The following is a 27,871-nucleotide window of genomic DNA, read 5'->3' as shown; positions in this document are numbered from 1 at the left end:
TTCACAGTAGACTTTTGCAGAACAAGTCCGGCGAACGTTACCGTATTTTCTTTCTTTTCCTTGGCGTTGCATGCTACTGCATGCTTGGCCTCGCCGACCGCTTCTCCTTTCAAGAGCAATCTCGAAGTGGTGAAGAATTGGTCTGTGAATTTGTTGATAGCAAGAGCGGCAAGTTCACTGGCATGCAAACGAAACGATAATTAAACAGCATATTAAAAAAGGCATTGCATTTGCTCACGCTTTGTGTGAGCACCAAACGAAACGAACGCACTGAAACAAGAAACAGAAGCAGCGGCAATTACTCGCTAAGACCGATCAATATGCACTGCGAGGCAACTTGTCAAACGACATTGAAACGTACACAACTTTACACCGAAATAAAGAACATTGAATAGTCAGGACGGCACATCCCAAGTTGTTCCCTTAGCCGCGCCGAAGTCGTAGTTTTAACGAAATTGTTCTTGAACTGCTTTGATAGCGTCCGCGCGACAATAGTTGTTTGTATACTCAACATTTCTCATATTTTGCGGCCTAAATTTCACAGCACGGTGCCAAAACACGCTCGTAGCGAAAGCTAAACCATCAGTAGGAACATATATACATGCAGACGCTTGCATGCAGAAGTACCGTCGGTCGCCACGAACTCGTGCGATAGCTGCCTTGAAGCCTCTTTCTGTTATGCTCCATTTGGTCGTACAGGCAGTCTACTCTTACAAGAAATTTCGCATAGTTTGCACTCAGCGACTGGCTATACCTTTCACGCAAGAAGCTGGCTCAGGGGTCTCCATCGCGATGACCTGCGTCAAGCGGGCGCTCCGTTTTCTGCAAAGAAGCAGTGACTGTAAACTATCTTGTGCTTTCTGGTCGTCGAAAATTATTATTTTGACAGTAAACAACATGTTTCGTTTCGAAAGTACTTACAGAAATATCCTGGAAGGCTTGCTCGAGGTGTTGTTGTAGAGCGCCGACAGCAAAACTTATGGGGAACGTGCCGGTGGTATCCTACCTAGCACGCAATCAAGGCGCGTCTGATGGAGGGCGACTCCGTAACTCCTCGCCCCCAATACAGAAGGCATTGCCAAGTGTGCGGCATGTTTTCACCTTCTAGTGTTGCAAAGCGTAATATGCTGCTGAACTGTTCTCTTCTTTCAGCCTGAGCTCAAGGGCGTGCGGGAGCAAGGGAGGGGGGGAGGGGACGACGGCAATGTGGCAAGGAGCTACGTCAGCGCGCCATAAACTTGATGATTTATGCTCATTTATTTTTCTTTCAAGGCATTTGCTCACTTACTGTGTTTCAATGCGCGCTAGTGTTGCTGCTGTGCAATTTTAGCACACTATGTGCCGTGGCGCCGGCATATGGCAGCACCCCGTGAGGGCTGCAGTAATCTCGGTTTGTAATCTCTACAAAATTTCGCTGAACTATTCATAGCAGTGCTTGCTGCTCGTACAATGTGCCTATCCACCAAGCGGGAGCAGTGGTTCAGGTCCTCTTTAAAAGCGAAAAATTAATTTTTCCCGCAGGCGTTATCGTTGCCGCTAGTGACTGCAGTAAAAAACAAAACAAAAAACTCCTAGTCAAGCAACCAAGCTGCGCGCACACGGCCCCCTCTTTCGTTATTGTGCTTCGTAGGATTGTTCCAGCTGGCTCAACTGCTCTCTAGTGAAGTAGAAAAACAGCGTTCGTAAATGTGCAGAGGGTTTCGTAGCAGCTTGTATATATATATATATATATATACTGCGTTCCTGCGACGAGGGCATAGGGGAACAATTTGACACGCTTCGCTCCCGTGCAAAAGCTGCCAGCTGACGTTAAGTCAGCGAGACCGACATAGGCAGACTGTTTAGACTTTCAGAATTCCAATTATTCTTGTAACTTTGTCCTATGATGCCTTTGACCAAAGATGCGAACGAAAAGGACGAGAAATTGCGCAGGCTGCAGGAAAAACTGCCCCTGAAGACCAGTGGACCGCGTAGGCAGTCGATGCTTTCTGTAAAAGATTCCTGGCACTGGCTGCGCAGCAACCTCTGGGCTCTCCCTTTGATGCACACTCACATATGGCTGTCGGCCGGTCAGTCTCTGCTGCAGCCTTTCTTTCCGCCCTTGGTAAGTGACATTACGAAGGCGATATTCGTATTCCTTCGCGAGGCCGGTGGTGCTACTTTTAGAGAGAAGCTCTCTCTTCGGGGTCATTCCACGCCAAACGTCTCAGCCATTTTGGCGACCATCTCAAATGTTTTCGAAACAAATCATGCTGATCTCTTGCATTGAAAACAGCGATTTGCTAGAATATTTCGGAGAGGAAAAAATAATTGGTCATGTAGGAGCCTTCCGAATTTCGCAGAATGTCGTCTGAGTATGGTTTGTCGGAAAAACTATTCTGAGAATATCATTGTTTGCTTCAATGCCAAATTTGGTTTCGATACTAAGCAAAGGCGTTTCTGTAAGTTGTTCGAAGATCAGTAATATTACTCAGATTTTTCTACCGTATACGCCTCCAGAAACTTTGCCAAAATGTTCTTATTTGCATTTTTCCCTTGTAATATTACGCTATGTATGAATATCTGAGTAATGAATACTTACTCTGCAAAAGATATAGTTTGCGGTAAAAATAATTTCACACCACTGATTTTTTTTTCAATTTTACGAGAACCACAAATTTGAGAAAATCATCAGTTTGGTTCACATTGAGGCGCAGTTTACACCACGTGGTGCTCTAATTAAAAATCAATTTTATACCTTAATTGAAAGCAAATAAATAGTTTCTGTATAGCAACTTTTATTAATACGATTTTTGTTTTAAGGAAGAAAATAATTTTTGAAGTTCGCCATTGACGGCTATCTTCCCATTCGGTCATACGACAGCTTCCTCATTGAAGTTCCCCATAGCCGCGAACGCTGACTGTCAGCTCTGTTTCTTCATTCACCTTGTATCATTTATAGTACACCAATACCCTGTCGGAAATAAATGTGTACTTGGATAGCAATTTTTAATGACCACCCTGGAGATGTTAGAATGCTTTGCCAAAACTACATCATTGGATGAAACGTTATGAAATACTCTTTTATGCATATGTGTGCGCTTGCGACTGCACGCATTGTTTGCGTGTATATGCCATAGTCATCACAGGAACACCGTGGAGTGGCAATGTGTACTTATATATTTACTAAAGTATGCGTTAATTAAAATTATCAAATTTAAAGAGAAACAGTGGTCTTGAATACGGGCTTATTGGCGCCCTCGAACAGCAACACCTACTCTTGTGTGAATATATTAAAGAGCCATCAAGGCAATTTCATTTGTGACTATAGTCTGATTTCAATAAAAAGAACAGCATAAGGGTTTAGAGATCGGCTTCTGCAAGCAATGTTTATTCTGTTGTGGAATGTTTAAAACTTGTAGAGTATTTCATCAAATGTTGCCAAAGGCACAAGAAAACGATGCCCTAAAGAAAGTGCGGGCTAATGCGGTTCCCGAACTTTCGAAGAGGCAGCTGTGGGCCCCAAGCATTTAGAACGATTAAGACGCAACCCTTGTCAAGACGAAAGCATTAACTGTGTGCTTTCTCTTGGGCGCAGCGAGTGCCCGATACTTATTACTATAATAGAAGAATCAGTTGATTTGGAAGGGCCTTTCGCTCACCAAAGTATCACTGAAATTACATGAATGCAAAAGTTTGGTCCAGTGGGCCGGAAATATGGAACTTTCTTAAGGCTTGCAAAAATATTTCAACGTACTCTGCGAGCGTTTGGCACTGACCTCGTACTCTACGTATATATGAGTAAAGATCACCTGTCTACTTGATACTTACCCCGTGCTATGCGCTGTTTGCAATGTTGAACCTAACGTAAACCACGTGAACCTAACATATATGTGATATACGAATACAGACGAACATCTTGAATATATTAAGATGCGGTCATCCTATTTTTTCTGACCTTTTACAGGCTTCAACTAAAGCCATTCCTGCTTGGAAATATGGTTTTACGTTTTCTTCATTTAAGGCTTTCATAGCAATTGGTTCCTTCACTTCACAAAGCCTGGTAAGGGTCACCTTCCGTTCTAATATTCTGATGCAGATGTAACGTAAATGGCGATTTCCACATGTATCCGTTTTTTGCTCACAAATATGAGCACAATGGATAACACTTGTTCAATTTGTTCAAGACACGCATAAATTAAAGAAAAATACTCATGACAGGCCAGCTTGTCTGCGTCGGAGTCCGCATTTGATTACGAGTAGCTTGAAAAGTGCAATAATTACAGCCGCTTTACATCAGTTTACAGCACGCAGCTGACATACTATACAAACCCTTGATAAGAAGCTTTCCGCAGTTTTATCTAACAAACTACGCTATCTGCGCAAGTGCTTCCGGCATCGACATTGAGTTTCTTGGCAAACAAGTTTGGTGCGGATTAGTGCAAACATGAACTCAACCGTCAATACTTATTGTAAATTAGGCATTAAATTATTGCAAACTTTCTAATTGGTGGCGGTGTATGCATATACGTTCAACAAATTTTGAGGAGCAGTGTTGCAGAAAATTGGGGAGGGGTGTGTTTTTGACGTCCCATTATGAGGGATTGTAGAAAACAAACGAGTCGTTACCGTTTTTATATAGATCGCAATTGATAATCAATGTTACCATTTCTCTTCATGCGACTTCTAACATGCAACACACTTCTGTAAAATATTTGAATTTCGCGAGTGACCTAGCTTTTCAGGAAACCCCGACAAATGTATATAAAGTTTTCGAGAATTTCTAGGTGCACCGACAGCACCGCCGTAAAAACAGGTCGCAGCTGGAATACACGCGCACATGCAAGCAAGCATCCTCCCACCGACCGTGCTTTCCAGCACTAATACGACGTGCTTGCTCGGCATCGTGGAGCTCGTCGAAGCTATGTTCAGACAAAACAAAGCAGGATAAATAGTTTATTGCGATGCTCACAACATGCGTGCAACGTGACCGCTGCAGTAATAGACAGTCGTATTAGTACTTTGTCCTACTATCGTCAACCACGATGAAACCCTTCAAATAGGCTAACTGTTTGTAAATTTGCGTTCGACGAGATCAGTGCGCAGCGATAATGTTTGTGTGTTTCCTACGCAGCGACTAATTTTGTGCATTTTACGAGCGTCAATGGCTAGTAAAGGCTAGTTGAATTTCGACGTTCCTATTGTGTGTATCATGATTTGTCGTGCCAGGCACTTATGTTCCACAATTTCCGCTACCAACTTACCCAAACATGGCTGCAACCGATGTCACAGGGAAGATGTTACTGTTACGTTAAACGGCAATCTTCGGGTCATCGTGGTGGTCTGTCATCAAGAAAACCGCTACCGCCATCTATGTTCGAGTGCGTGAACCTGAACAGAGAAAAGGAGGACAAATTCGAGAGGAGCTGTGAATAACGAGAAGAGAGGGCGTGCAACCTTATAACGCATGTTTCACTTTTTAGCGCACAAATGAACTAGGACCGAAAGCGACGCGGACACAGCGCTGTGTCCGCGTCGCTTATCGTCCTTGTTCGTTTGTGCGCTAAAAAGTGAAACATGAATTACCAGCATGCTCAAGCACACACTCTTTCAACTTATAACGCAGCACCCTTAGCGATGGCTTTGTTTTCAACGCAATCACGCAGTAGAACAACAAGTGGTGTCTAATCGGTACCTCAGCACGGGCTTCTCTTCCAGGTTTGTGGTTCGATGCGCCTTCTTTTGCTCAAGTAAAGTGGGCCGTCCCGGAGCATGTGAACCACAGTTAATTCAACATGTCCAAGTACATCGATAAGATGGTCGTGGCTGAACATCTCAGTGTGTACTTTAAAAGGGATTCGGAGCGCCGTGGTAGGGTTTCATTATCGGAAACGGTGCGAAAAAACAACGAGAGAAGAAGAACAGACAGGACCAAGCACTGACTACCAACAAGGCGTTTATTTTTGCGACCATGAACATAACCCGCCCGGGTGGTCTAGTGGTTATGGCGCTTGACTGCTCACCCGAAGTTCGCGGTATCGAATAGAGGCGAAATGCTAGAGGCCCGTGTACTTATATTTAGGTGCATGTTAAAGAACACCAGATGGTTAAAATTTCCGGCGCCCTCCCCTACGGCGTCCCTCATAATCATATCGTGGTTTTGGGACGTAAAACCCCAACAATTCTTATTGTTACCATAAACATAAGTGCTTTCCTGAGGAGAAGAGGAACTGGGAATTTGGAACATGTGCATGCGCCCTACGCTATCTAGAACGTGAGGTGCTTTACTGTGGAGATAGTTAATCTCTTTGTCGGTTAACGCTATCGATGGTGACAGTGTGCACAATAGCTACTATATAAGGCAGCAATCAATGAGAACTTTATTGCGAGCTGGTTGGTTCATTCTGAACTTATAAATGTGCTGCGCGACACCGTCACCGTAATGTGCGGATAAAGGAGCATACAATGCGAAAGAGTGCACTTCCTGCGCTCTTTTCTACTGTGTGAGTAATCAGTTTTCTTGAATAAAAGTGTTGTCAACGTTTTAATCCAGATTGTGTCATTTGTTATGCGATGCCACTTGCTACAGTGTTCAACAGCTTCGCTAGCCAAGCATACCAGCAGTGATGACTGTCAATCTTCTTCAAAGGTTCTTTTCTTAATTTCCCATCATTGCAGATAGCATGGACGTCGCCAAAGTTTGTGTATCTATTAGGCTTGACAGGATTCTTCTTGGCCTGCGCAAGCTTCGCGTGAGTAATGCATAGGAAGTATTTATAAGTAATTAGATGTCTGAAAGATAAAGCTTCTGAAACGTTAGGTAGATAGGGTACTCTAAGTAAGCAATAAAGACTTGTTTAAAAGAGAGCACTTTTCTTTATTACGTACAATGTAAGTTTTTGTTAGCATCGTATTCGCTCCGACCACGAAGTAAGGATAAATGATTCTCGGCAGCACTATAATGCGAAACAATTAAGCACGCCGTGTTTTTTTCGATTGGCGGCAAAATTGTAGTGCATAGAAAGCACTGAATTTCTTCGCACCCAGGATATCTCCAATACAGAGATATGTTGCGGCTGCACGTTGGGCTAGCTTGGTTTCGATGGCATCACACCATGCTAATCTCGACGTCGAGGGTCCCATCCAATCACGGCCTTCGCATTTGATGCTGGCGCAACGCAATAACACTGGTGCATTTATATTTAGATGTACATGAATAATTCTAGCTTGTAAACGTTACTGTTGAGACCCCGCTGTGACATGACTCATAATCAGATTGTGTTCTAGTGCATAATATAGAATAACTTAAATAAAGAACGAGGTTTGTGGTGAACGCTGCCCACCTTAGCGTATTCTCTCTTTTCTTCGCAGTCTTCTTTACTGGTGCCCTAATGCCGAATCTCTGCTGGGTGGATCGATAGCAGCAGCATCTCTGGGTGGATTTATGGAAGGCGTGTATATCGTCACACTTTACGCAATGTGCACTGACACGTTTCTCCATAACAAGGGAGTAATAATCGTAAGCGTTCGCTAGTTCTCAAAGTTTCGGTTTCTCTTTTTCCGGCTCGTAGGTTACTGTCACAACCCAAGAAAACAGTGGAAAAAAGAAGCGCCAGATAAAGCCACAGAACTTCGCAGTACGAAGTTTCGCGAAATTTCGCAGTAGCACATCAGCATTTTTTCCCGGCATAAACCTATTCGGATTCGAGAGAGCACGTCTTAATTATACGAAAAGCAAAAGAACATGTGTTATTGACCCATACGATACACATTACGTTAACATAAACCCATGCTCCACAACCTAAGTACACTGCGGAGCCTATTCCTACAATATACACACCTTGCGGTAGTCACCTCCACCTAAAAAAAAAAGTCTACAACTCATTCAATGTTGCCACCTAAGAAGTGCTCCGGCTGCAGCGTGGGGTAACCTACTTCCCCAGCAACGTTAGAAAATAAAAGTAACCCCTTTCGGTGCAGAAAGAGAAGAATGTGCTCGACCAGCAGGCTTGAGCCAACCAAAAATACTCGGACTGAGACTGCCGGTTCCCACAGACGTAAAAAATTCTGTTTTCCTTCTCGTCCTTCATTCCGCGCGCTAATTTGTAATGCCCAACTAAATCTTGAAATTTGGGCACCTTTGAATGGTGGCAACGTCTGCAAATGGTACCTTCACAACGGCGCCTTTATTCGACGTCTTTCAAAATTTACAGACGTTGGGTTGCAAAGTTGCCGTCATTCTTAACCTCGTTCGTGCATTTCATGCGCAAAATTGTGTATCGAGCATATATACTGCGGAGTAATGGACGAAACTCTCCAGTTGGCGAGCTAGTCAGTCACGACGGTTGTTAGCGATGCCAGCAATAGATACGTCACAATCAAATTGTTCGTGTAATGGAGCTTACATACACACTGCGCGACCTAATCAAGTCATCGCAGAGAGAAGCGCAGCTCATGTACTAGGTGTTGTTATCATGTCTAGATAGGTACGGTAAGGCAAACTCCATTTGTTTACACGCCACCGCAATTAACGATTAACAGTGCTCAACAAGTACTTTGAAGCTGTTTAGACACCCAATATCAGGACGTGTCGTATGCCGAAATGTTCTTTAAATACCCGTCAACATTCTTATAAGATTTTCTTTTTAAGGCAATAATGGACGGCATGTATGGACTCGGATGCATGCTAGGTTCAGTGGTTGGTGGCGCCCTTATCGACGTAAGTACAAACGTTCACCTTGTTTGCACGTGCGCTTATAAATATTGGAGTTTCAACAGTTCCAAAGGCGTAGCAGAAAGTTTTAGCAGTAAGGATGCGCTTTGTGGATTCTACCTCTTCATTAACTTTGGCACCCACAACAAGTACAGCCAATTTTTCATGTCACTCGGGTGTCTGCAGAACACTCGGGTTTCTGCGAAGGAAATTGGCTGTGGCTCCTGCATCCGTTAAGTTAGCTGCCTATAAAACTCTAGTGCGCCCCATCCTTGAATATGGCAGTATAGTTTGGAACCCCCACCAGCTATACCTCACAGATAGACTGGAAAGAATCCAAAACAAGGCACTACGTTTTATTTTTTCAAGGCATTTCCATCATGATAGTGTCACTGCTTCTCGAAATGCCGCAGGAATTCCTGCACTAGCCTGTCGGCGGCGGGTGGCAGCGGTGAAATTTCCTTTCTTGCTTCATAACGATCGCCTAAATATAGATAAGCATGAGCGCTTGAAACCACCGAATCGTCACTCCCGTAGAAAGTGCCATGACAAGCACATCAGGCAATACGTCACACACTGCGACACATTCCAATTTTCATTCTTTCCGGCTGCCATTGAAATGTGGAATGTGTTGGCCCAGGAAATTATTCCCATGAATAGCGTAGACAGCTTTGTGGAAAGGGTAGAATATTTTTAATAATAATATCTGGGGTTTAACGTAACAAAACCACGATATTATTATGAGAGACGCCGTAGTGGAGGGCTCCGGAAATTTCGACCGCCTGGGGTTTCTTAACGTGCACCTAAATCTAAGTGCACGGGCCTCAAACATTTTCGCCTGCATCGAAAATGCAGCCGCTGCGGCCGGGATTCGATCCCGCGACCTTGGGGTCAGCAGTCGAGCGCCATAACCACTAGACTATCGTGGCGGGGCTGAGAATATTTTTGAACGCTATAGCATAGCGGTATTTTTGTACATTCTTTCTCTTCTCCTGATTACGAGGTTTATGCATTGTTTGTTGTTTTGGTTGTCATTATTAATGTCTTGTTTGATTTATTGTGCATTGTACTTCTATGTGTACCTTTTGACACACTCCCTGTAATGGCCTGTGAAAGGCTGACAGTATTTGATAAATAAATAAATAAATAAATAAATAAATAAATAAATAAATAAATAAATAAATAAATAAATAAATAATACAGCAAATGGTCTAGCCATGTGCCAATAATGTGATCTTTACTTCTTCCGCAATGAAATAGCTGACTGTTACTTTCCTCAACAGCTGTGAGGATATTGGGCGCTCGGTCTTCGTCACTATACAAACCTACGCGCTGCTCTTGTGAAATCAACAGACTATCAAAGCGGTTTCCATTCAACCAGTACTTACTACACTGCGCTGATTAACTGTCTCTCTTCTTACCTTCGCTTTTATCCGTCATCATTCTCCCTCCCTCGTACAGGGTAGTTAATCTGACATCCGCCCGCATGGGGTCAACCTTGCAGCCTTTCCTTGCTTCTGCCGCCATGGTGCTCGACTGCTTACCCTGCCACGGCGACCGCATTTCGATGGAGGCGAAATGCTGGAGTCCCGTGAACTTAGATTTAGGTGCACGTTAAAGAACCCCCGGTGGTCGAAATTTTCGGAGCTCTCCACTACGGCGTCCTCATAATCACGTTGTGGTTTGGAGACGTAAAACCCCCAACAATTATTATCATTATTTATTTCTTTCTTTCACCAGTACAATAAGAGTACATTAGCAAATTTTCATAAAATATCTTCTGGTTTTCCCAATGCCCACATTTCACTTATTCCAATTACATAATCTAGTCGTAGCAAATCGCATCGAAATAAATTTTCTGGCTTTTTTTTTGGGGGGGGGGGGGGGAACGCTAGATGCTAGGTGGATTCAGAATTGCATAGCACACTGACAACACACAATGATCACTTGTCTTTCTCTCTTCCTTTTCAGCTGTGGGCATTCCCTTTGCCGTATTTTGTGTGCGGCATCCTGCTCATGGGTGCAATGCCGTATTTCATAGCGAAGGGAACTGCTCCACCAATTCAAAGGACAGGTAAGGTCTTAGTTTACTCCACCAGGTACAAAGAAGATGTATCTTGTCCTTATGCTTGTGTTCTATGACACAAAAATAACCTGAGGATCAACTTAATAGGCAATGAGAACTTAAATAACTCCAAGTTTTTTTGCACAGACGTAACGCAGAAATGTCGCCTACGCTGGCATATCCTACGCTGGCAGAGGGTCAGAAGGATAAATGGGTGACAGGAGGGAAAGAATGATGCGCTAAATACGTTCACACATTTGGAAACGCCATGCTACCAATTCCACTAAAGGAGGCCAGTCCAACTTAAAAACAGCGGTTCTTTTTCGAAACAAAATGAAAGACAGTGCTACAATAAGTTGTCTACCTTCAGTTCGCAGTCACATAAAAAAGTTCTCCAAGCTTTCTGTAAACGTATACAATACGTTGCCACCGGAATTCAGTGTGGTACAATGTGGTGCCTACATATTTCACAGCGAAAGCTGTTATGAGATCACAACCACAGCTGATTTTGGTGGCGTAGTTGTCCGCCGCCGCCGCCGCCGGTGTTCGTAACCGCTATCGCGCGAAATGATAAAAAAACAAGGCTGATTCCTCCTCATAGGAATCGGTACAACACGGAAGTGAAACGTGCCTTCACAGACATAGTTGAGCGTTTGTTGTGCATTCTTTCGCCCCAAGCGCGAAGGAATGAATGCTACCGCAACAAATTGTAATGTCACGCGAAGAACGCCAAGCAGCTCGAAACTTGCAACGCGCTGCTCAAGCAGAAAGGACGCACGGAACGAACATACACAGGATGAGCGCGAACTGTCTGTCACAGTTGTAACTTATTTCTGTGTGAGCAGCACGCTCCTTTCGCAAAAGCGGCCGCTGCAGTGAGCGAAGTGACCTTCGTGCTCTCAACGCAAACTTGCGGTGAGAGCACAAGACGTAGTACAAACCACCGGCATCGAGAGATAAGCGCGCGCGCGCGAGCGAACACGCCCTGTAGAAGCGCGCGCTCATACGCGTGGGGCGACGACCTTTAAACCGCACTGTTCAAGACCTTCGCGCCACCTCGCTAGTGATAACAAAACACGCTGATGTACCACTCATCTCCGAGTACCGGCACCGGCAAATGGTGTATGTAAATAGCTCGCCGTTAGCGTGCCAAGGAACGTGCCGTCTGTGGCCGAATCGTTTCGCACCGCGCGCTGCGGAGCGAGGGGTCGTAAGTTCGACTCCCGGTTACAGAACTTTTTCTTCTAGTTTTTTTTTGCCATCTGTTAGTCTTTATATTTTACAACGTCATGTCCGTGACGGAAGTACTTCAGTGGAGCCGTGGTGGACCCCGTCATAAAACACTTCCGTGTTAAAAAATATTCAGGATTGGATGAGATCTGCGTGGCAGTCGAGTATTCTACCACAGAAACTCTTTCTGCTTGAAACTCCTTCGCAAAATAACCTATAGAGGCGTCATGTCGGGCAAGGAATCGCATTAACAGATATAATATAGCATTGTGGAATAGCAAAATAACAACCACGCCTCACACAATGCGAATTACGTAACTAGCGGGTCGTTTAAAGCTTCCAAGCCATTACAAAGGGCTCAGCCATAATTCTTCATCGACATCAGTCACAGCATCAACAAAGTGCACATAATGCCTTACAGATGTGTAGCGGGTACCTCGCTTCTCCACAAAATGAAGAATTATGACATAGTGGGGGCTTCCCCACTTCGTAAAAATTACGATGATTTATGATGTAGTGGGTACCTGCAAGTGCACTTGTAGTAGTTGCTCCAAGAGAGTTTACAACGGGCTCTAGAAAAGCTGCTCTCTAGCGGGCACGTAGAGCAGCGCGAGCCAATGGACTCCTGAACTAAGGGCTCCACCCTACAAGGAAGAGCTCTTATCGTTGTATGAATAAAAGTTTTAGGAGCTTGCTCCTTATGTTCGGGGCTTGTCCAACGCCGTAGCCGCTAGTTCTCATTGCTCCCGCTAGCTTGGCTCAGCGCACTCTCGCGCGAAAAAGAAGTCTTGTTCCTCTTGTTCTTCGAGCGCCTTGATGATGATATTAACGCAGGCAAAACCACATATAGCATAGCCAACTGTAGCATGCGCACGCTCGCGCGAAAGAGAAGTCTTCTTCCTCTTGTTCTTCGAGCGTATTGATGATGATATTAACGCAGGCAAAACCACATATATAGCATAGCCAACTGTAACATGCGGCACTCGCTCCACTCCGGTGCGTGCACTAGTTTGATAGGAGACCGCTAGAGGGCCACAACTGCGCGCTTCCTCTCTGTTTCGACAGTCGTCAGTCAGTGTGCTTCTATACTTATAACATGAACGAAAAAGACAAGGCGGCGCAGCGGAGGGCTCGCAAGGCAGCAGCATCGCAGGCTCGCCGCCAAGACCCTGCGGTGAGAGCTCGCGAGGCCGAAGAGAGACGTCAGCGTCGTGCGGACCCCGAGATACAAGCCCGCGAAGCCGAAGCAGCGTGGAAGCGGCGGCAAGAGAACCTCGAAGAGGTATGGGCGCGGGAAGCAGCGGCCAAGCGCCGAAAGCGGTCGCTACCTGCAGTTGGTAGCGCCAACGCGCGCTTCAAGCACGATTTCCTCGACCACACGTTCGGCCAGAGCTGCAAGATCTGCGACCGCTTGTGGTTCGACAACAACCTGACCACAATCGCTACTACAACAACGTGTCACGTCTTTATATGACAGTAGAGGAATTGTACGGAGCATTCACGATTTACTCCATTATCTCCGAGCAAGCTACTCTAACATCACTGACTTCGTGGATATAGTGGGGATAATTTTTTCGATCTATCTCTCTCTCCCAGCTTTCGCTCTGACTGTGTTCGGCGCAGGCCTGTCGTTTTTTTTATTCTTATTAAAATCTATTGTTTAAGAAATATCCATACATCTAAAGTCCTCAGAAAACAAGATTTTTTACAAAGCAATGGTTCAACCAACAGTTATTATTTTGCTTCAGAAGAATGCGCACTGCACGTCCAACAACCCCAAAAATTTTCACCTTTGTACCTACGAATGAATTCTGAAAAATGTTCCTTCAAGAAATAAACATATCTAATTTTTAGTAATTTCAAGATGGTCCCGCATTTTCGCCCCAAATTTAACTTTAGTAAATAAATGCCAATTTGAAAGAGATTCGAGGATTTCGGTGAGTTTGCTTTAACAGTAAGGAAGTTACAGGCAGTAGTAGCTGAACACCTAGGATTGCTAGTCATCCCCCCTTAAAGGGACCGACAACTGCCCAGAACATGAAATGAGATGACTCCACTATTGAAACATTGTCCGTCGCATTGACCCAAACGAACCCTGTTTTTTTCGTGAGAGGTGGATTCATATTTTTATTTCTTAATAGAAAGTCGTGAAAAAAGACCTGTGGCGCCTCTGGCGGCAAAAACATGAACGATCCGATGTACCCGGCCACGTGACCGTTCATTGCTGATATTTTGTTAGTATTAAAATATTGTTCATTTTTTATATTAAAAGGTATTACTCCATAAAAATATGCATATAGGCCTGCGTTAGTAGTATGCATTAAAGTGGCCCTGCCTTCGCGTGACGAAGTGATCCCATTCTCGTCAGCGCGTCGTGAGCGACTTTTCAGCGTGCTCATACAACCGTGCTCGCAGTTTCCAGGTCGCTACGATTTTGGAGCAACATAGTTTTGCTAGTTACACTTCTTCTCAGAAATGACACGCGCTGCTACTCTGCCCGGCCTCGTATATGCGTGGTGATGTTTTCGATGAATTGGCTTGGCTCGCGCATCGAGAGAATAACGAAGCCACCCATGACACAGGCGCAGGCAACCTTGGACGCATGCGCAGACAACGCGGTACAAATACAGGGACGGTGTATAATGCCACATCATCTCATTTTAACAGCTTGTTATTTTCAAAAATAGTTGAAAAGCTCTAAATAAAGGTGGTTAAGCATAGTTACAGGAACTCCTGCGAAAGAAGAACAACGCTAGGTTTCACAAATCACGAGAAGGGCAGGCGGCATCGCTATCAATTCTCAGCGTTGCTGGAGGAAAGGTACATACATGTTTCGAGCCTTTCAGATCGAAAAATACTGCTTGTAAAATAACTACGTGCTTTTGGGATTAACTGCAGCTACAAACACTGCGAAGGCTGAGTTTTCTGTCACGCCGTAAGAAAACTGGTCGAGAAAAATCACTTGTCGGCCCCTTTAAGGGACTCAAGCATTACACATAAGTGACAATACACGCCTTCACACGAACGGCTTAAAGACCCAGATGGTTTCTCTTATTTTGACGAGTTCAGATAGTTCTAAGTGACCAAAAAGGAAACGCACGTTCCAGGCCCGACATATGTTTATAAGCTGTAAGCACTTCTTACAAAACAATTTTTTTTCATTTTTTTTTCAGACACATCTTTGTCAACGAAGTCGGAATTACAATCGAGCTACTACAGACTTCTTGCCAATCCTCGCTTCATGATCAACATGGGTTCTGTGTCGCTCACATTCGTCATGCTTGGATTTTACGAGCCCACACTGGAGCCCTACGTTCGGCAGGTAAATATCTATCTATCTATCTATCTATCTATCTATCTATCTATCTATCTATCTATCTATCTATCTATCTATCTATCTATCTATCTATCTATCTATCTATCTATCTATCTATCTATCTATCTATCTATCTATCTATCTATCTATCTATCTATCTATCTATCTATCTATCTATCATGCCATTCATGTTGTTGCAAGAAAGTGTATATTTACAGATATTTACATGCAGAGGCAATGGCGGATGTCAGGCTGGAGCCTGTCCATTTACCTCTTCGTCGTTGCCGACTCTTGTCTACCTCACAGAGCGGGTCCTTCTACTGCCTTATGCCACTAGCTCACTACTGTCTTGTGACCATAGGTCGGCAAAAATCTTGGAACCCACTCAAACTCACTCAAGAAATATATTTTGCTGTGAGAGCTCACTGAGACTCAGATTCACCGAAATTTTTCTGAACCGAACTCACTCGGACTCCGACTCACTAAACGTTTTCCCAATCGGACTCAATCGGACTCAAACTCACCAATATTTGGCTCAGCCGGGCTCATTCAGACTCGGACTCACGGCTTGACCTGAGCCTGAGTGAGCCTGAGTGAGTCGACTCTTGAGTCCGCTGGTATGAAGTGAGCTATTCTGATCATGGTGTAAATGCCCTTGAATGCCAATACCTCAAATAATGGGTCCTCTACGATACGCCTTTAGGTCTTGAACCTTCATATACTGGATTTCAGGAGTTTCAATCTAGTAAGGACGTTTTTATGAAATATGCGACTCACACCACATATTTCTATTAAGAAAGTCCCGTGAAAGAGTTGGGAGGTCATAGCACCTCCTCCCCCTCCCTCCCCCCCCCATTACTCACGCCTCTAATCAATAAACATTGAGGTGGTGCATGAACGCTAGTGCGTTGAGGTGTGTGGGAATAGATCTGAGTATAAACGTAAGCCGATATAACGCTGATAGTAATGCAGACAGCTGAGTGGATAAAACCATAATAGGTCAGCAATAAAAGGTGGAGCTCACTCAGACTCACTCATGAAATATATTTTGCGTTTAGGGCTGACTCGGACTCACATTGATTAATATTTTCCTCAACCGGACTCATTCAGACTCACACTCACCAAAATGTTGCTCACTTGGACTCACTCAGACTCAGACTTACAGCTCGATATGAGCCTGAGAGAGTGTAAGTGAGTCGACTCATGGGTGAGATTGCCCAACCTATGCTTGTGAATATCGGACCTCTGAGCATTTTGTTATCGCCACCCTCAGCCTATTCTACGTCCACTGCAGGACGAAGGCCTCTCCGAATGATCCCCAGTTCATTCTACCCTGTGCGAGCTGATTCCGTTTCATTCCTGCGAACTTCTTAATTTCATCACCCCACCTAACTCCCTCCTCTCCGTCAGCTGCATTTCCATTTCCTTGGTGTCCGTCCCTGTTACTGATCATCGGCTGTCAGTGCTGAGCATAAAGTGACCGGCAGACATCTATTTATTTCGCCTAATGTGAACTAGAAGGTTGGCAAACACTGTCTGTTCTCTGATAAACTCTGCTGTCTTCCAATCTCATAGTGTTCGGCTTGTATTTTTTCTTGTCGCGCACACTGCATGTCCCTTAAAATTTTCTCTAGTTTCCTTGCTACCCTCCAATTTTCAGACACATATGCTAGACATGTATTCAGACACACGTGTGCCTTTAGGAACAGCGGTAAACTGCCTGCGATGTTTTGGGAATTGCAAATCAGTTCTGCGGAAACCCGCAAGGTGGCGGAAGGGTTAAGAAAGGGAAAATAGACAACCACCCGTTTGTAGCACAAAGCCACAAGGAAATCCATACGGATTTCTCAGAAATAAAGCCTCTTAGTTGCCAAAAAATTCGTCCTGGTCCGGGGAACTAATTTTTCGGCAACTAAGAGGCTTTATTTCTGAGAAATCCGTATGGATTTCCTTGTGGCTTTGTGCTACAAACGGGTGGTTGTCTATTTTCCCTTTCTTAACCCTTCCGCCACCTTGCGGGTTTCCGCAGAACTGATTTGCAATATGTGTCCAGTTGCTTCGAGTTGTCGATGGATTCGCCCTCGCGCTGCCAATTGCTAGCTTCCTGGTTAGCTCAATTGGTAGAGCGACCGCCCCGGATAGGCGTTGGTCCCGGGTTCGTTCCCCGGACCAGGACGAATTTTTCGGCAACTAAGAGGCTTTATTTCTGAGAAATCCGTATGGATTTCCTTGTGGCTTTGTGCTACAAACGGGTGGTTGTCTATTTTCCCTTTCATGTTTTGGGAATGTCTGCCATGTGCACTACAGCCCATCATTATTCTTTGGGGAACTTCCATTCCATCAGTAGGCTTTCCTGTTAATTTAGTAAATGACCTAGGAATACGCTATCCTCTAAAAATTGTAAATGATGTTTGCTAATTTTGAACTCTTGCTCTTTCGTTCTTTCGCCAAGCTATTGAGGATCATCTTTAATTGTCTTTGGCATATTTATCTTAAGTGCTACTTGAATACTTTCTCGGCTTAGGCCTTGGATCATTTTTTTTTCATTCATCTACACCACTTCTGAAGAGCACAATCTCATCTACAAACAGTACGTCGTTGGGATATTATCTGCCAATCTTTATTCCTATTTCATCCCAATGTAATCGCTTGTATACTTCTAATCATGCATGCAGTGAACGACAACATCGAGATTATATCTCCTTTTGAGTTGAGTTGAGTTTATTTACCGCATACAGTTTTACAGTAAGTGATTGGGACAGGAAAAAAAGCTGCATGAAACAGCTCGACAATGCCCCCCGTCCTCAGGTTCACTGTGGCAACAAGTCGGCAAAAGCAAAATAAATTTCAAGACAAATCAAACCAGCAATGCAACGTGCTAGACGTTGAAAAGAATTTAGACAAAAAGAAATATTACTACGGACATATTTAACAACCTATATTCGAAATAGAAGTATTAAAGATAGTACGTACATCTTCACAAGTACTTTTCAAATTATTTGGTGTATTTGGCAAGCAACAACAAAATGCCTTAAAACGATAGTTAGTGCGAGGCCTCGGAAGATACCAATGTTCAGAGTGTCGGTTTAGGCGCGTAGGAGGATTAAGTTGTAGGTTAGCTAAACTGCATATATAACCGCGACATTTTGTGTTATCAGATCTAAAGGAGATTAAAAAGGAGTATTCGCAGAGCAGGTTTAATTTGATTATTTTACATTTAACGAATATTTGTGAAGTGTGGGCGTTAAAAGGAAAGTTTGCAACAGAACGTACAGCCTTTTTGTAAGATAATAGGATTATTTATGGATGGCTTTGTTCCATTACCCCAAATATAGTTGCAATAACGCAGAGGTGATGAAAAAGTGCATTAAATATCACAAGCTTTTGAGGAACTGGCAATACACGCCGACATTTTTTCAATACACCTAAGACCTTGTCTACCTTTTCTTGATAGATTTTTTTTTGCGACCTAGGGTAGCTGTAGACTGTAAGTATCTAAATAAATTTTAGGAAGTGTTTACGACCACGTTCTGAGCAATAATTTGTGTTGTAACTTTTCCTAAATTCTAGTCTGAAAAAAGTAACTGCCTAGCGGAAGACTTAAGTACTGAAGTCTGCTAGCAGAGGTCGCAAAAGCCTCCTTTTCGCGCAGAACAGGTTGAATCCATAAAAGAAAGAATCGGTGCCTTTCGTCCTGAAGAACATTGTTAGAAATAAAATTCGCTGAAATTTTACACTGCATTGTTTTCAATGTGCATTGTGGTCTTCAAATTCAAGTTAACTAAGAGCCCTGCTTGGAGCAGTGAAACTTGTGGACCCTATGTACTCCAAGAGCTAAGGAGTAGCCGGCGCCTTGTTTGTGCGCCAACATCTCCTTACATCATGTCAATGAAAAAAAAAATAATAATGAAAGAGGAGAGCTTTTTTTTCATATTTCATTAGTTATTCTGCTTGCAGCCCGAGCAAGCGCAACGGCATTGCCCTCAAGGAACTCATATTCGCGAGAACGCATGAATATATACTTAATTTGGGCGCATAAAATTGGTTGTGAATTCATTTCTAACGTACGGCATTGGCGTGCGTACGTGTAAACTTAAACACGCAAATATGTTTGCACAAGTTTCTCCCTTGTGCTTTCTTTATGATTAGTCACGTTTCTTTTTATGCGTGCTATATTTAGGCCGCTCTAACTGCATACTACTTTATACTCACGGAAGGGGGGCTCTGTGGAAATTCAGCGTAGTGGGCTAAGCGTTTTTAGATGCGAAGTATCTTATGGCGGAGTTCAATCCGGTGGTGGTGGTGGTGTGCGGCGTGACCACCCTTACTGCGCATGCGCATACCCTCTCCGCTTCCCCTCTTCCCTCCCCTCTTCCCTCCCCTCTCCACTTCCCGTCTCTCCTTTCCCCCTCTCCACTTTCCCTCTCCCCTCCCCCTCTCCACTTCCGCTCTCCCCTCTACATTTCCACTCTTCCTCTGAAACGCGGGCTCGACATGCCGAAATTCTCTCCCGCGCAACGCCGCGATGAGCACCAGCGCATGCGCGTCCCCTCCCCCCCTCTCTCCTCTCCTACGCTGCCCCCCTCTCGCATGCCTGCCGACCGCGTTCCCCGCTCGCCCTGTGAGAATTAACGGCCAGGCTAGAGGGAAGACAAGACGCGCGTAGCGTTCCTCTTCGCGTACCACGACGCGAGGTCGGTAGCATGCCCGAAGAACGCCAACGGAACGCGATCGTGCAAGTGCACCGGCTTCGCATCGCCTCATGGTCCCCTTTAGCGGGAAATGGTGTAATGTTTTGTACACATACGATATCCACACATAATTCTTTAAGGCCGTTCTTCTACGACAAAGTGCTCACCTAGTACGCTGTGTTTTTTTTCTTTCTGTTTTCCCCTCTGACTTAACAGTTTCACTTGACCAGCACAGAAGTGGGCACAATCTTCATGGTGACGTACGGCTCCTACTTTCTCGGATCCATTACGGCAGGCATGTGCTGTCATTTCAGGGTCTGTGAAGCGCTACTTTTTAGGTTAGAGCATTGTTATAAGTTAGATGCATGATCACTTTCTCACTTTTCATATTTATTTCAATAAGAAAAATTGCACATAGTCGGAAAACATTCGGTGCTTTGTAGCCAATTTCTTATTTTTTTATAGAATGTAAGACAAGGACACAGCGCTTTGTCAGCTTGCAAAACGTTGATGCTTTGGAGCCGGACTCTGCGCGCTGTGGAGCGGAAGGGCCCAACTAGTTCGCTATTCACAAGATACTGTGTTTTAATAGAAGGACGCTTAAAGGGACACTAAAGAGAAACAATGAATTGGTTTAGATTCATAAAGTGTGCTTGGAGAACTCTTGTGTAGTTTATTTCACCACCATAGGTTTATTATTGGAGGAGAAAACCAAGTTCAAAGTTTCATTTTTAAATTTCGCGCCGAACTTTGTAATTCGTGACGTAAAGGATTTCAAAGAGCAGTTTAACGTATTTTGGCGCCACTGGCTCAAAGAAATTTCCACAAGCTCTTTATGTCAAGTCTCTGGCCCCCTCAGAGGACAATGTACTTCGATTTAACCGATTAAGAACTACGTAGGCCCAAGGAGGCGCCGTCAAAAATATGTGACGTCACGGCAAATGGTGCGGGAATTCCAAGGTGGCGTGGCCACCTGTATTTTCTTTTTGCGCGTTTTCTCGCTTATTAAGCGTCTTCTCGCAGCAAACGTCGTGTTTTTGGCATCGTGGAAGTCTACTTTACTTATGCGAGAAAAATCGTTTTGCTCTTTAGTATTCCTTTAAAGGTACTACATACGACGAGTTCCAGGACTGCAGTTTAGGAAAAGTTACAGTTTTCTTGACCTAATTCGGGAAGTTTAACTAAGCGGAACATTTTTACTCATGATACGCACGCACCATTTCCTCACTGAACTTTATTTAAAACAAGCGCATAACAACAATTAACACGTTTTTAGAAGCTGAACAGGAACACACAAAAGTCTACTAGCCATCAGAGACACCATCTTTGAAAAGGAAATTTCCGGTGGTGCAAGAACTAATATAACTGCACATAACAGAAGCTCTTAAGTCGTAAACCGCGGTATCAGAAGAAGCAAGCGCAGCAAGAGGAGAAGGCAGAAGAACACTCTGCCTTCTCCTCGAAGAGAACAGAAGAAAATGTTGCAAAGTTCATGTATTATTACTGTCTGTATCTCATCTACATTTCTGGTTATCTTCCAAACAGCAAGAAGCATTCATCGAATTCTTCGGTGTGTCCGTCTCCGTCATATCTTTCCTTGTTGTTGGTCCAGCTCCATTCCTTCATTTGAGCCCGTAAGCATTTGTTGAACGGCAAATGTCAGAGCATTCGTAAGAATAACAATATCTGCGTACCCATTTTAAAATTCGAGGGGTGTGTCTTGATCCGTTCTCGGGGCTGGGTATAAGCCCTGCCCTAACCGCCCCAGATTTTCATCTTTACAACGACGTTACCTATTTCGCTATTGTGGGTGTGGCTGGGCAACGGGGCGAATCTCTTAAATTTACGGCATGTGAACCTCTGCTTTTCTTGAAGCACAATTAAGATCGCAGCAAACCTGACGCTGGAGCGCATGGTCACGTCGTTGTAGCTGGTAAATAAGAATCATGTAAAATAAAACTCAACGTATACGATGTCATCAGCTTTTTCTGACCATGCCCTACAACGTTTACAATCTAAGTTATGCCCTAAAGTGGATACCTAAAATTTTGCAAAATTACTCAACTTTTCATACCTCTAAAAAATAGAACCATAGAAAGTAGAGGCAGCTGGCAGGAATTCAGCGTAGGGGAAAGCAAGGCGTGCAGAAACGGACACAAGCAAAAATTTGGTTGGAGCTAATTGGTCATACATACTTATGCAAACACCGAGAAGCTAAGAAGACGAAGACGAAGAACGCAGCATACAGGACGGGCTCGCGTCTTTTGTACCGTGTTCTTCGTCTTCGTCGGCTTAGCGCATAGGTGCTTCCGTAAGTACGTACACAAGAGAAGCGCCCACGTGAGATACCCTTCGGTTACCTTGCAAAGTGAAGAAATTGCATGCTTAAATATTGATCTATCGCGTAGACCCCCACGTGTGCCAGGTTGTGGCGTGGCATTACCATTCCCGAGCAGGGTTGCCAGGTTTGGCTACATTGTGCCAATTTGGCTACTTTTTGAGGCCGGTTGGGGCAGAAAAAAGAAACGTCTTGGCTACTTGGCTATTTTTTGGCTACTTTCCTCTTCCCTCGATTTCAGTCGAATTATCAATATCTGCTGACGTCGCAGCCGCTGGCGTTCGAGTACGGGGTGTAAAAACATGGCGGCCAAAGCATGCTTCCAGCTCCCACAATTGAATTGAGCACTTGCATCCCGCAGATAATGAACTTGAATTAAATGAATGGCCCAGTTGCCTAAGCAGGGTTAAGGGTCAATGGTGGAGATGACAAAATAAATATAAAAAAAGACATACGTTTATAACCTCCCAGTCAAGCAGGCCTCGCGCGCAAAAAAAAATCACACCATCTCCCGCTAAAGCGGACCATGAGGCGATGCGAAGCAGCGTTTCGGCATGTAGAGCCCGCGTTTCAGAGGGGGAATGGAGAGGGGAGGGAGTGTGGCAAAGGGGAGAGGGGAAGTGGAGAAGGGGAGGGAAGAGGGGGAGGAGAGAGAGGCAAAGGGGAGAGGATGAGGGGAAAGGGGAAAGAGGAGGGGAATGGGAAGTGGAGAGGGGTGTGGAGAGGGAGAGGAGGTGTGTAGAGAGGGCTTGCGCATGCGCAGTAAGGGTGGTCACGCCGCACACCACCACCACCACCGGATTGAACTCCGCTATAAGATGCTTCACACCTAAAAAAGAACAGGCCTTTTGATATGTGACTGGAACTCAGAGAAAACTGTCGGCCACGTGTTGATGAACCCGACTATAAACCGTACATAATTGGAAAGGGGCAGGACAACTGAGAGCGCTCCGCATCCAGGGCACTCTGCACTCACTGAAGTTATAAATCGAATGTCCGACGAACTGCTTGTATTTCTTAGGATCAGGTACGGACTGCGACTCTGCAGTATTAACGGCTCGGACTTCGTCATCACGCAAGAAATTATTACGAAAGTGACTACTGCTTATGCTTCAATCACAGTAACTGCGATTTTAAGTACACTCATGCCGTACACATTATTTTTATTGTCGTTATCTAGTGCTTTTAAGAAAACTCATGCAAGACGCAAGAAGAGTGTGTCATTTTACAGCGAAAACTGTTATGAGATCATTTCAGCGGCCGTTTGTGGCGCCGTAGTTGTCCGCCGCCGCAGGTGTCCGTAACCACTATCGCTCGAAATAAGAAAAGAAAATGAAATAAGAAAAAAATTCCAGGATGGAACGAGGTTTGAACCTGGGCCCTCTGCGTGGGAGCCCAGCATTCAACCCCTGAGCCATGCCGGTGCTTACAGGCTTCATGTCGGGAAGGAACCACATTAACATATGCAATATAGCGCGGTAGAAGAGTAAAATAAGCATCAAGCGTCGCACAACGCGAATTCTGTAACCAGGCGTCACACAATGCGAATTACGCAACAAGTAGGTTGTTGAATGCTTCCAACCCATTACAAAGGGCTCCGCCATAATGCTTCATCGACATCAGGCACAGCATCAACAAAGCGCATAATGCCTTACATGCGTTTAGCAGGTACCACCGCTCTCCGTAGAATGACGAAAAATGGCATAGTGCCTGCTTCCCTACTTCTAAAAAATTACATTGATTTATAGCGTAGTGGGTTCCTCGCAAGTACACTTGTATTAGTTGCCAAGGAAGCCCACAAGCGCATGATCCGTTTCCTCGGTGTCTCAGTAAAGTTCTTCGCCCCCCCCCCCCTCACGCTCCCACGTCAACGTATGTTACACAGCATGGCGGGAGAGGGAAATAACGACCGGGCGTCACCAAATGCAAATTGCATAACTGGTGGGCCGTTTAAAGCTTCCAACCCATTACAAAGGGCTGAGCCATAATTCTTCATCGTCATCAGTCGTCGCGTCAACAAAGTGCACATAATGCCTTACAGACGTGTAGCTGGTGCCTCGCTTCTCCGCAGAATGACGAATAATGGCTTAGTAGGTGCTTCCCAACTTCACAAAAATTGTGATTTATGGCGTAGTGGGTACCTTGCTTGTATTTATGGCGTAGTGGGTACTTGTATTTGTAGCCCCAAGAGAGCTTACAACCGGCTCTAGAAACGCCGCTCTTGCAGCTTTCGCTGTGACTGTGCTGCGGTTTCAGCGCAGGCCTGGCGTTTTTTGCAACAGCGCAAGGATCTTCGTCATCCTGCACGAAATGATTGCTATAGTCAAAATTTATGCTTTAATCTGAGTAATATTGAATTTAAATGGTTTGTGTTCTACTTATTTACATTTCCGTTGAAAGGCTTTTGCATTTAGTCATTTAAGTAAGAACGTCCAAGTTGTTTCCAAAGACGCGTGGCTACATTTGATTACTTTTGCTGCACTTGTCTCATGTTAGCTACTTTTCGGCTACTTTGTCCAATTTTCTGGCTATTTTTGTGCTTTCGACCTGGCAACCCTGTTCCCGAGTACGCAAAGATAAGTTTCGTGTCTGCCATATTTTACATCTAAGTGCGGCCTTTCACTTGACAGTCTACGCTTGTGTTTGTTTCTGCTCTCTTCGGTCTGTGTATGCAGTTCTTACTTCCTTCTACAATGACGCGAAAACATCCTCACTTATATCGACGTTAGCCGATACTCAGTTGGACTGAAGTACCTAAAATATGCAGATTTGCTTACGTTTTGTTATTGCATGAAACACTCGGTAAAGCAGGGATCACTTGACTACGCACTATTCGCTTGGTTTTATTTGTTGCAGAGCTCTTTGGCTAATTTACCTCTCTCAGGTCTGCGTCGGCTTTTCAGCAGGAACACTTTTTACCAGCTGCTACTACAATGCATACAACGTCGCATTGTAAGTAAGGTCATTCTTCGTCGTGAAAATTGTGTTGCAACAATACTGAGGGCGATATAACTTTAGAATGCTACTTTACTGTTTACATGCAGAGAGTACGGTCACCCGGAAACAATCACAACAAGCGCATTTGTTTCAAGTTCCACCATATTGTTCCAAATGTCTGGGTGAGTAGAGCAAGCGAAATGTACTTTTAAAGAAGGCTACATGCTGAAAGGGATAAGCAGCTATAATGCTTATGTAGCCAAGCGGAGTGAAATACTCATTGTTTACCATATGAATGATGAACAACGCAAGCAGTGAAGAAGATAGCAAAACAACGAATACATGTATATGTAGCTCGCCTCTAAAGAAAGAGAGATGAAGAGGAATATGACTGAGGTTAGCAGGCACTAGCAACAAGTTTGCTACCCTGCAAATGGGTGGGGAAATAGGGGTCGCAAAGAGGGCAGAGAGCGATACAATGTAAAGGAAAAAACGCCCACACATGAAGATACGCGTTAAAAGACTGGGCGTGCAAACATGGGCATTTTCTCTTGTGTCTGTGTTTGCACACCCATTCTTTTAACATGAATACGTACCAACTAGCTTAGCTCTCTGTTGTTCGCTCAGATAGGGCGGTGGAGCTCCGAAGGCGATGCAGCGCTTGCACCTTGTTTTGCAAGGTTATAAGCTCGTCTGTATCAAGTTATGTAAAACACTTTGACGCTATTCTAATGAAGTTGTATACAGATAGTCAATTATTAACCGCAAGTCTATCAAACGTTTGTTTAATTTACCAAAAGCTCTTTAATTTCAAACAACAGATAAGTCATTTATCAAAACTCATTACGTCAACATGACATCTTTCTCTTTTTTAAGCGCTATCGTCACTCCCCCCGCTGCCGGTTACATTGTCGAGGCAGTCGGCTTCAGAGTGGGCTCCATGGTCATGTTCGGGATCCTTCTATTATGGGTAAATATATAATATCAAATAATAGAAGCCTAAGAAAAATCCTGCACAATACTAAGAGTTCTTAGGCTTTTTATTGCATATAGCTCCAATAATCCCTTGGATTTCCCTGTGTTAGTGCGCATTTAACTCGGTAGAGGTGTTTCCAAGATAGCTGACCGGCCAACTTCAGCATTCTGGGAAGCTATAGTGCACATTGTTTGTTAAGGTCGACATCTATCTTCGGTATCGTGAGCTAAAACTACCCTCTTACTTTCTTGCTGCATATTCGCATTAACCAAGCGGACGTTCACTAACGTTCACTATGGGACCTGCAAACTATACGGTTTGCGCTTGAAAGTGCCCCTCTTTGTTCATGTCAACGCGAAAGCTTTTCTTGGTTGTGTTGGCCGATGGCCGGACCGGAGAGACTGGATGGCGTTCGCGCCCACGCGTTGCTTCAGTCTGGCCGTGGTTGGCGAAGGCGCGCACCCATCTGGCGTACGCAAAAGCAGTGTCCGCAAAGCACATGGCCTCTTCCACCGAAACTGACGCCAGCGTCAACAAATGCCGCAGAAAGCACCTGCGGCGGTGTTGCCGTATGAGAGGGGAATTCCCGCAGCAGAAAGGGAAGCCCAGACTCAAAGGTACGAAGAAAAACGCATTGGTAAAGTAGGCGCACTGGGTAAGCGCGCCGACGTCTGCAATGCGCGGCCACCGACGCAGCATTTTGACTGCTCTGGGGAGCGCGCCCTTGTCCGCCGTATCAGTTGGCCTCCAACACAACTCGGCAACAACCCTTTGCAGCACCCCTCGATGACAACGACATAGCCCAAAGAAACGGTTTCGTGTTTTCATATCACAAGATATGCTTAGGGATCCTTCGAAACTTCTACAAACCAACGCCGTTTTGTTAACTTGCCAATACCCCTTACTTTCGTGCGCGGCACCTTGTAATTACAAAAGCCGCAAACTCGTCTGACTTTCAGTTTTATTGCTGCATGGACATTTTGCACGGAAAGAATGAAAGATGAAAAAGGCCTCATGCTGTCGGTGGGTATCTTTAGTGTACGGAAGTAACAGTCTGTCTACGCTTCCGGATCTCTTGCAGGTGCCGTTTACTTTCGGGCTGTGGATGCATTCACTCATTCGACACGTCAAAAACACGTATCGCTTAAGCTGAGACGTAGTGTGAAGCTATTCATCCGTAAGTTGCAGAAGGAGAAGCGTCAACCACTTACGTATAATTATGTCGTTTAAAATTTACCGCTGTTCTCCTGCTGGGTCGAAGACTGCTGCGCGGCACTACTGCCACTACGAAGAACTAAAGCCCTGCTAAGTTCCTTTTATTACTATTCAAGAAGAAATAAACGTTGGAGTCCCGGTATTGTTGAAGAGCAATAAGGCATACACGAGAATAAAACTTCATTTAACCAACGTGCAGCTTTTGTCTCTTGCAATCCTTTACCTTTGCTACTTCTTACTGATACGTAACCGGGCCACCACTTCAGGAATTCATTAGGCGTTAAATGTTAGTAGTATGTGTCTGAGCTCTCAGCACTGTGTCTCATCGTTTATTTATGAAGCTTCTTTTTATAAAGTAAGAAACGCCTACTAAACGTGGCCCTATTTATTGCACACTTGTAATTACGAAGC

The 27,871-nt window shown here is 44.5% G+C and overlaps 1 protein-coding gene across 3 annotated transcripts; it reads left to right on the top strand.

The window, feature by feature from the left end:
- Positions 1-1,766: 1,766 nt before the first annotated feature.
- LOC119396955 (MFS-type transporter SLC18B1-like) lies at positions 1,767-27,646 on the top strand. 3 transcript variants are annotated; one of them, XM_037664359.1, is made up of 13 exons: positions 1,767-2,104; positions 3,947-4,042; positions 6,658-6,731; positions 7,351-7,498; positions 8,630-8,698; positions 10,664-10,766; positions 15,161-15,309; positions 20,211-20,309; positions 21,540-21,628; positions 25,189-25,284; positions 25,377-25,451; positions 26,146-26,239; positions 27,327-27,646. In XM_037664359.1, exons 1-13 carry the CDS (start codon positions 1,883-1,885, stop codon positions 27,396-27,398), a joined length of 1,386 nt encoding a protein of 461 aa, XP_037520287.1. In that variant the 5' UTR covers positions 1,767-1,882; the 3' UTR covers positions 27,399-27,646. The 3 variants fall into 3 exon arrangements, with proteins under 3 accessions (XP_037520287.1, XP_037520288.1, XP_037520289.1); XM_037664360.1 differs by lacking the exon at positions 21,540-21,628; XM_037664361.1 differs by lacking the exons at positions 20,211-20,309; positions 21,540-21,628.
- The last annotated feature ends 225 nt before the right edge of the window (positions 27,647-27,871 follow it).

The sequence above is a fragment of the Rhipicephalus sanguineus genome, chromosome 6 (assembly GCF_013339695.2).
Source record: "Rhipicephalus sanguineus isolate Rsan-2018 chromosome 6, BIME_Rsan_1.4, whole genome shotgun sequence".
Classification (NCBI taxonomy): domain Eukaryota; kingdom Metazoa; phylum Arthropoda; class Arachnida; order Ixodida; family Ixodidae; genus Rhipicephalus; species Rhipicephalus sanguineus.
This window is presented reverse-complemented; position numbering and strand designations above follow the sequence as displayed.

Bases quoted from the DNA above. Each gene is read 5' to 3' on its own strand.
- LOC119396955 (XM_037664359.1), top strand. From the start codon at position 1,883: ATGATGCCTTTGACCAAAGATGCGAACGAAAAGGACGAGAAATTGCGC. The intron at 6,732-7,350 runs GTGAGTAATGCA...TTTTCTTCGCAG, and splicing joins TTGGCCTGCGCAAGCTTCGC to TCTTCTTTACTGGTGCCCTA. The intron at 7,499-8,629 runs GTAAGCGTTCGC...TTTCTTTTTAAG, and splicing joins ATAACAAGGGAGTAATAATC to GCAATAATGGACGGCATGTA.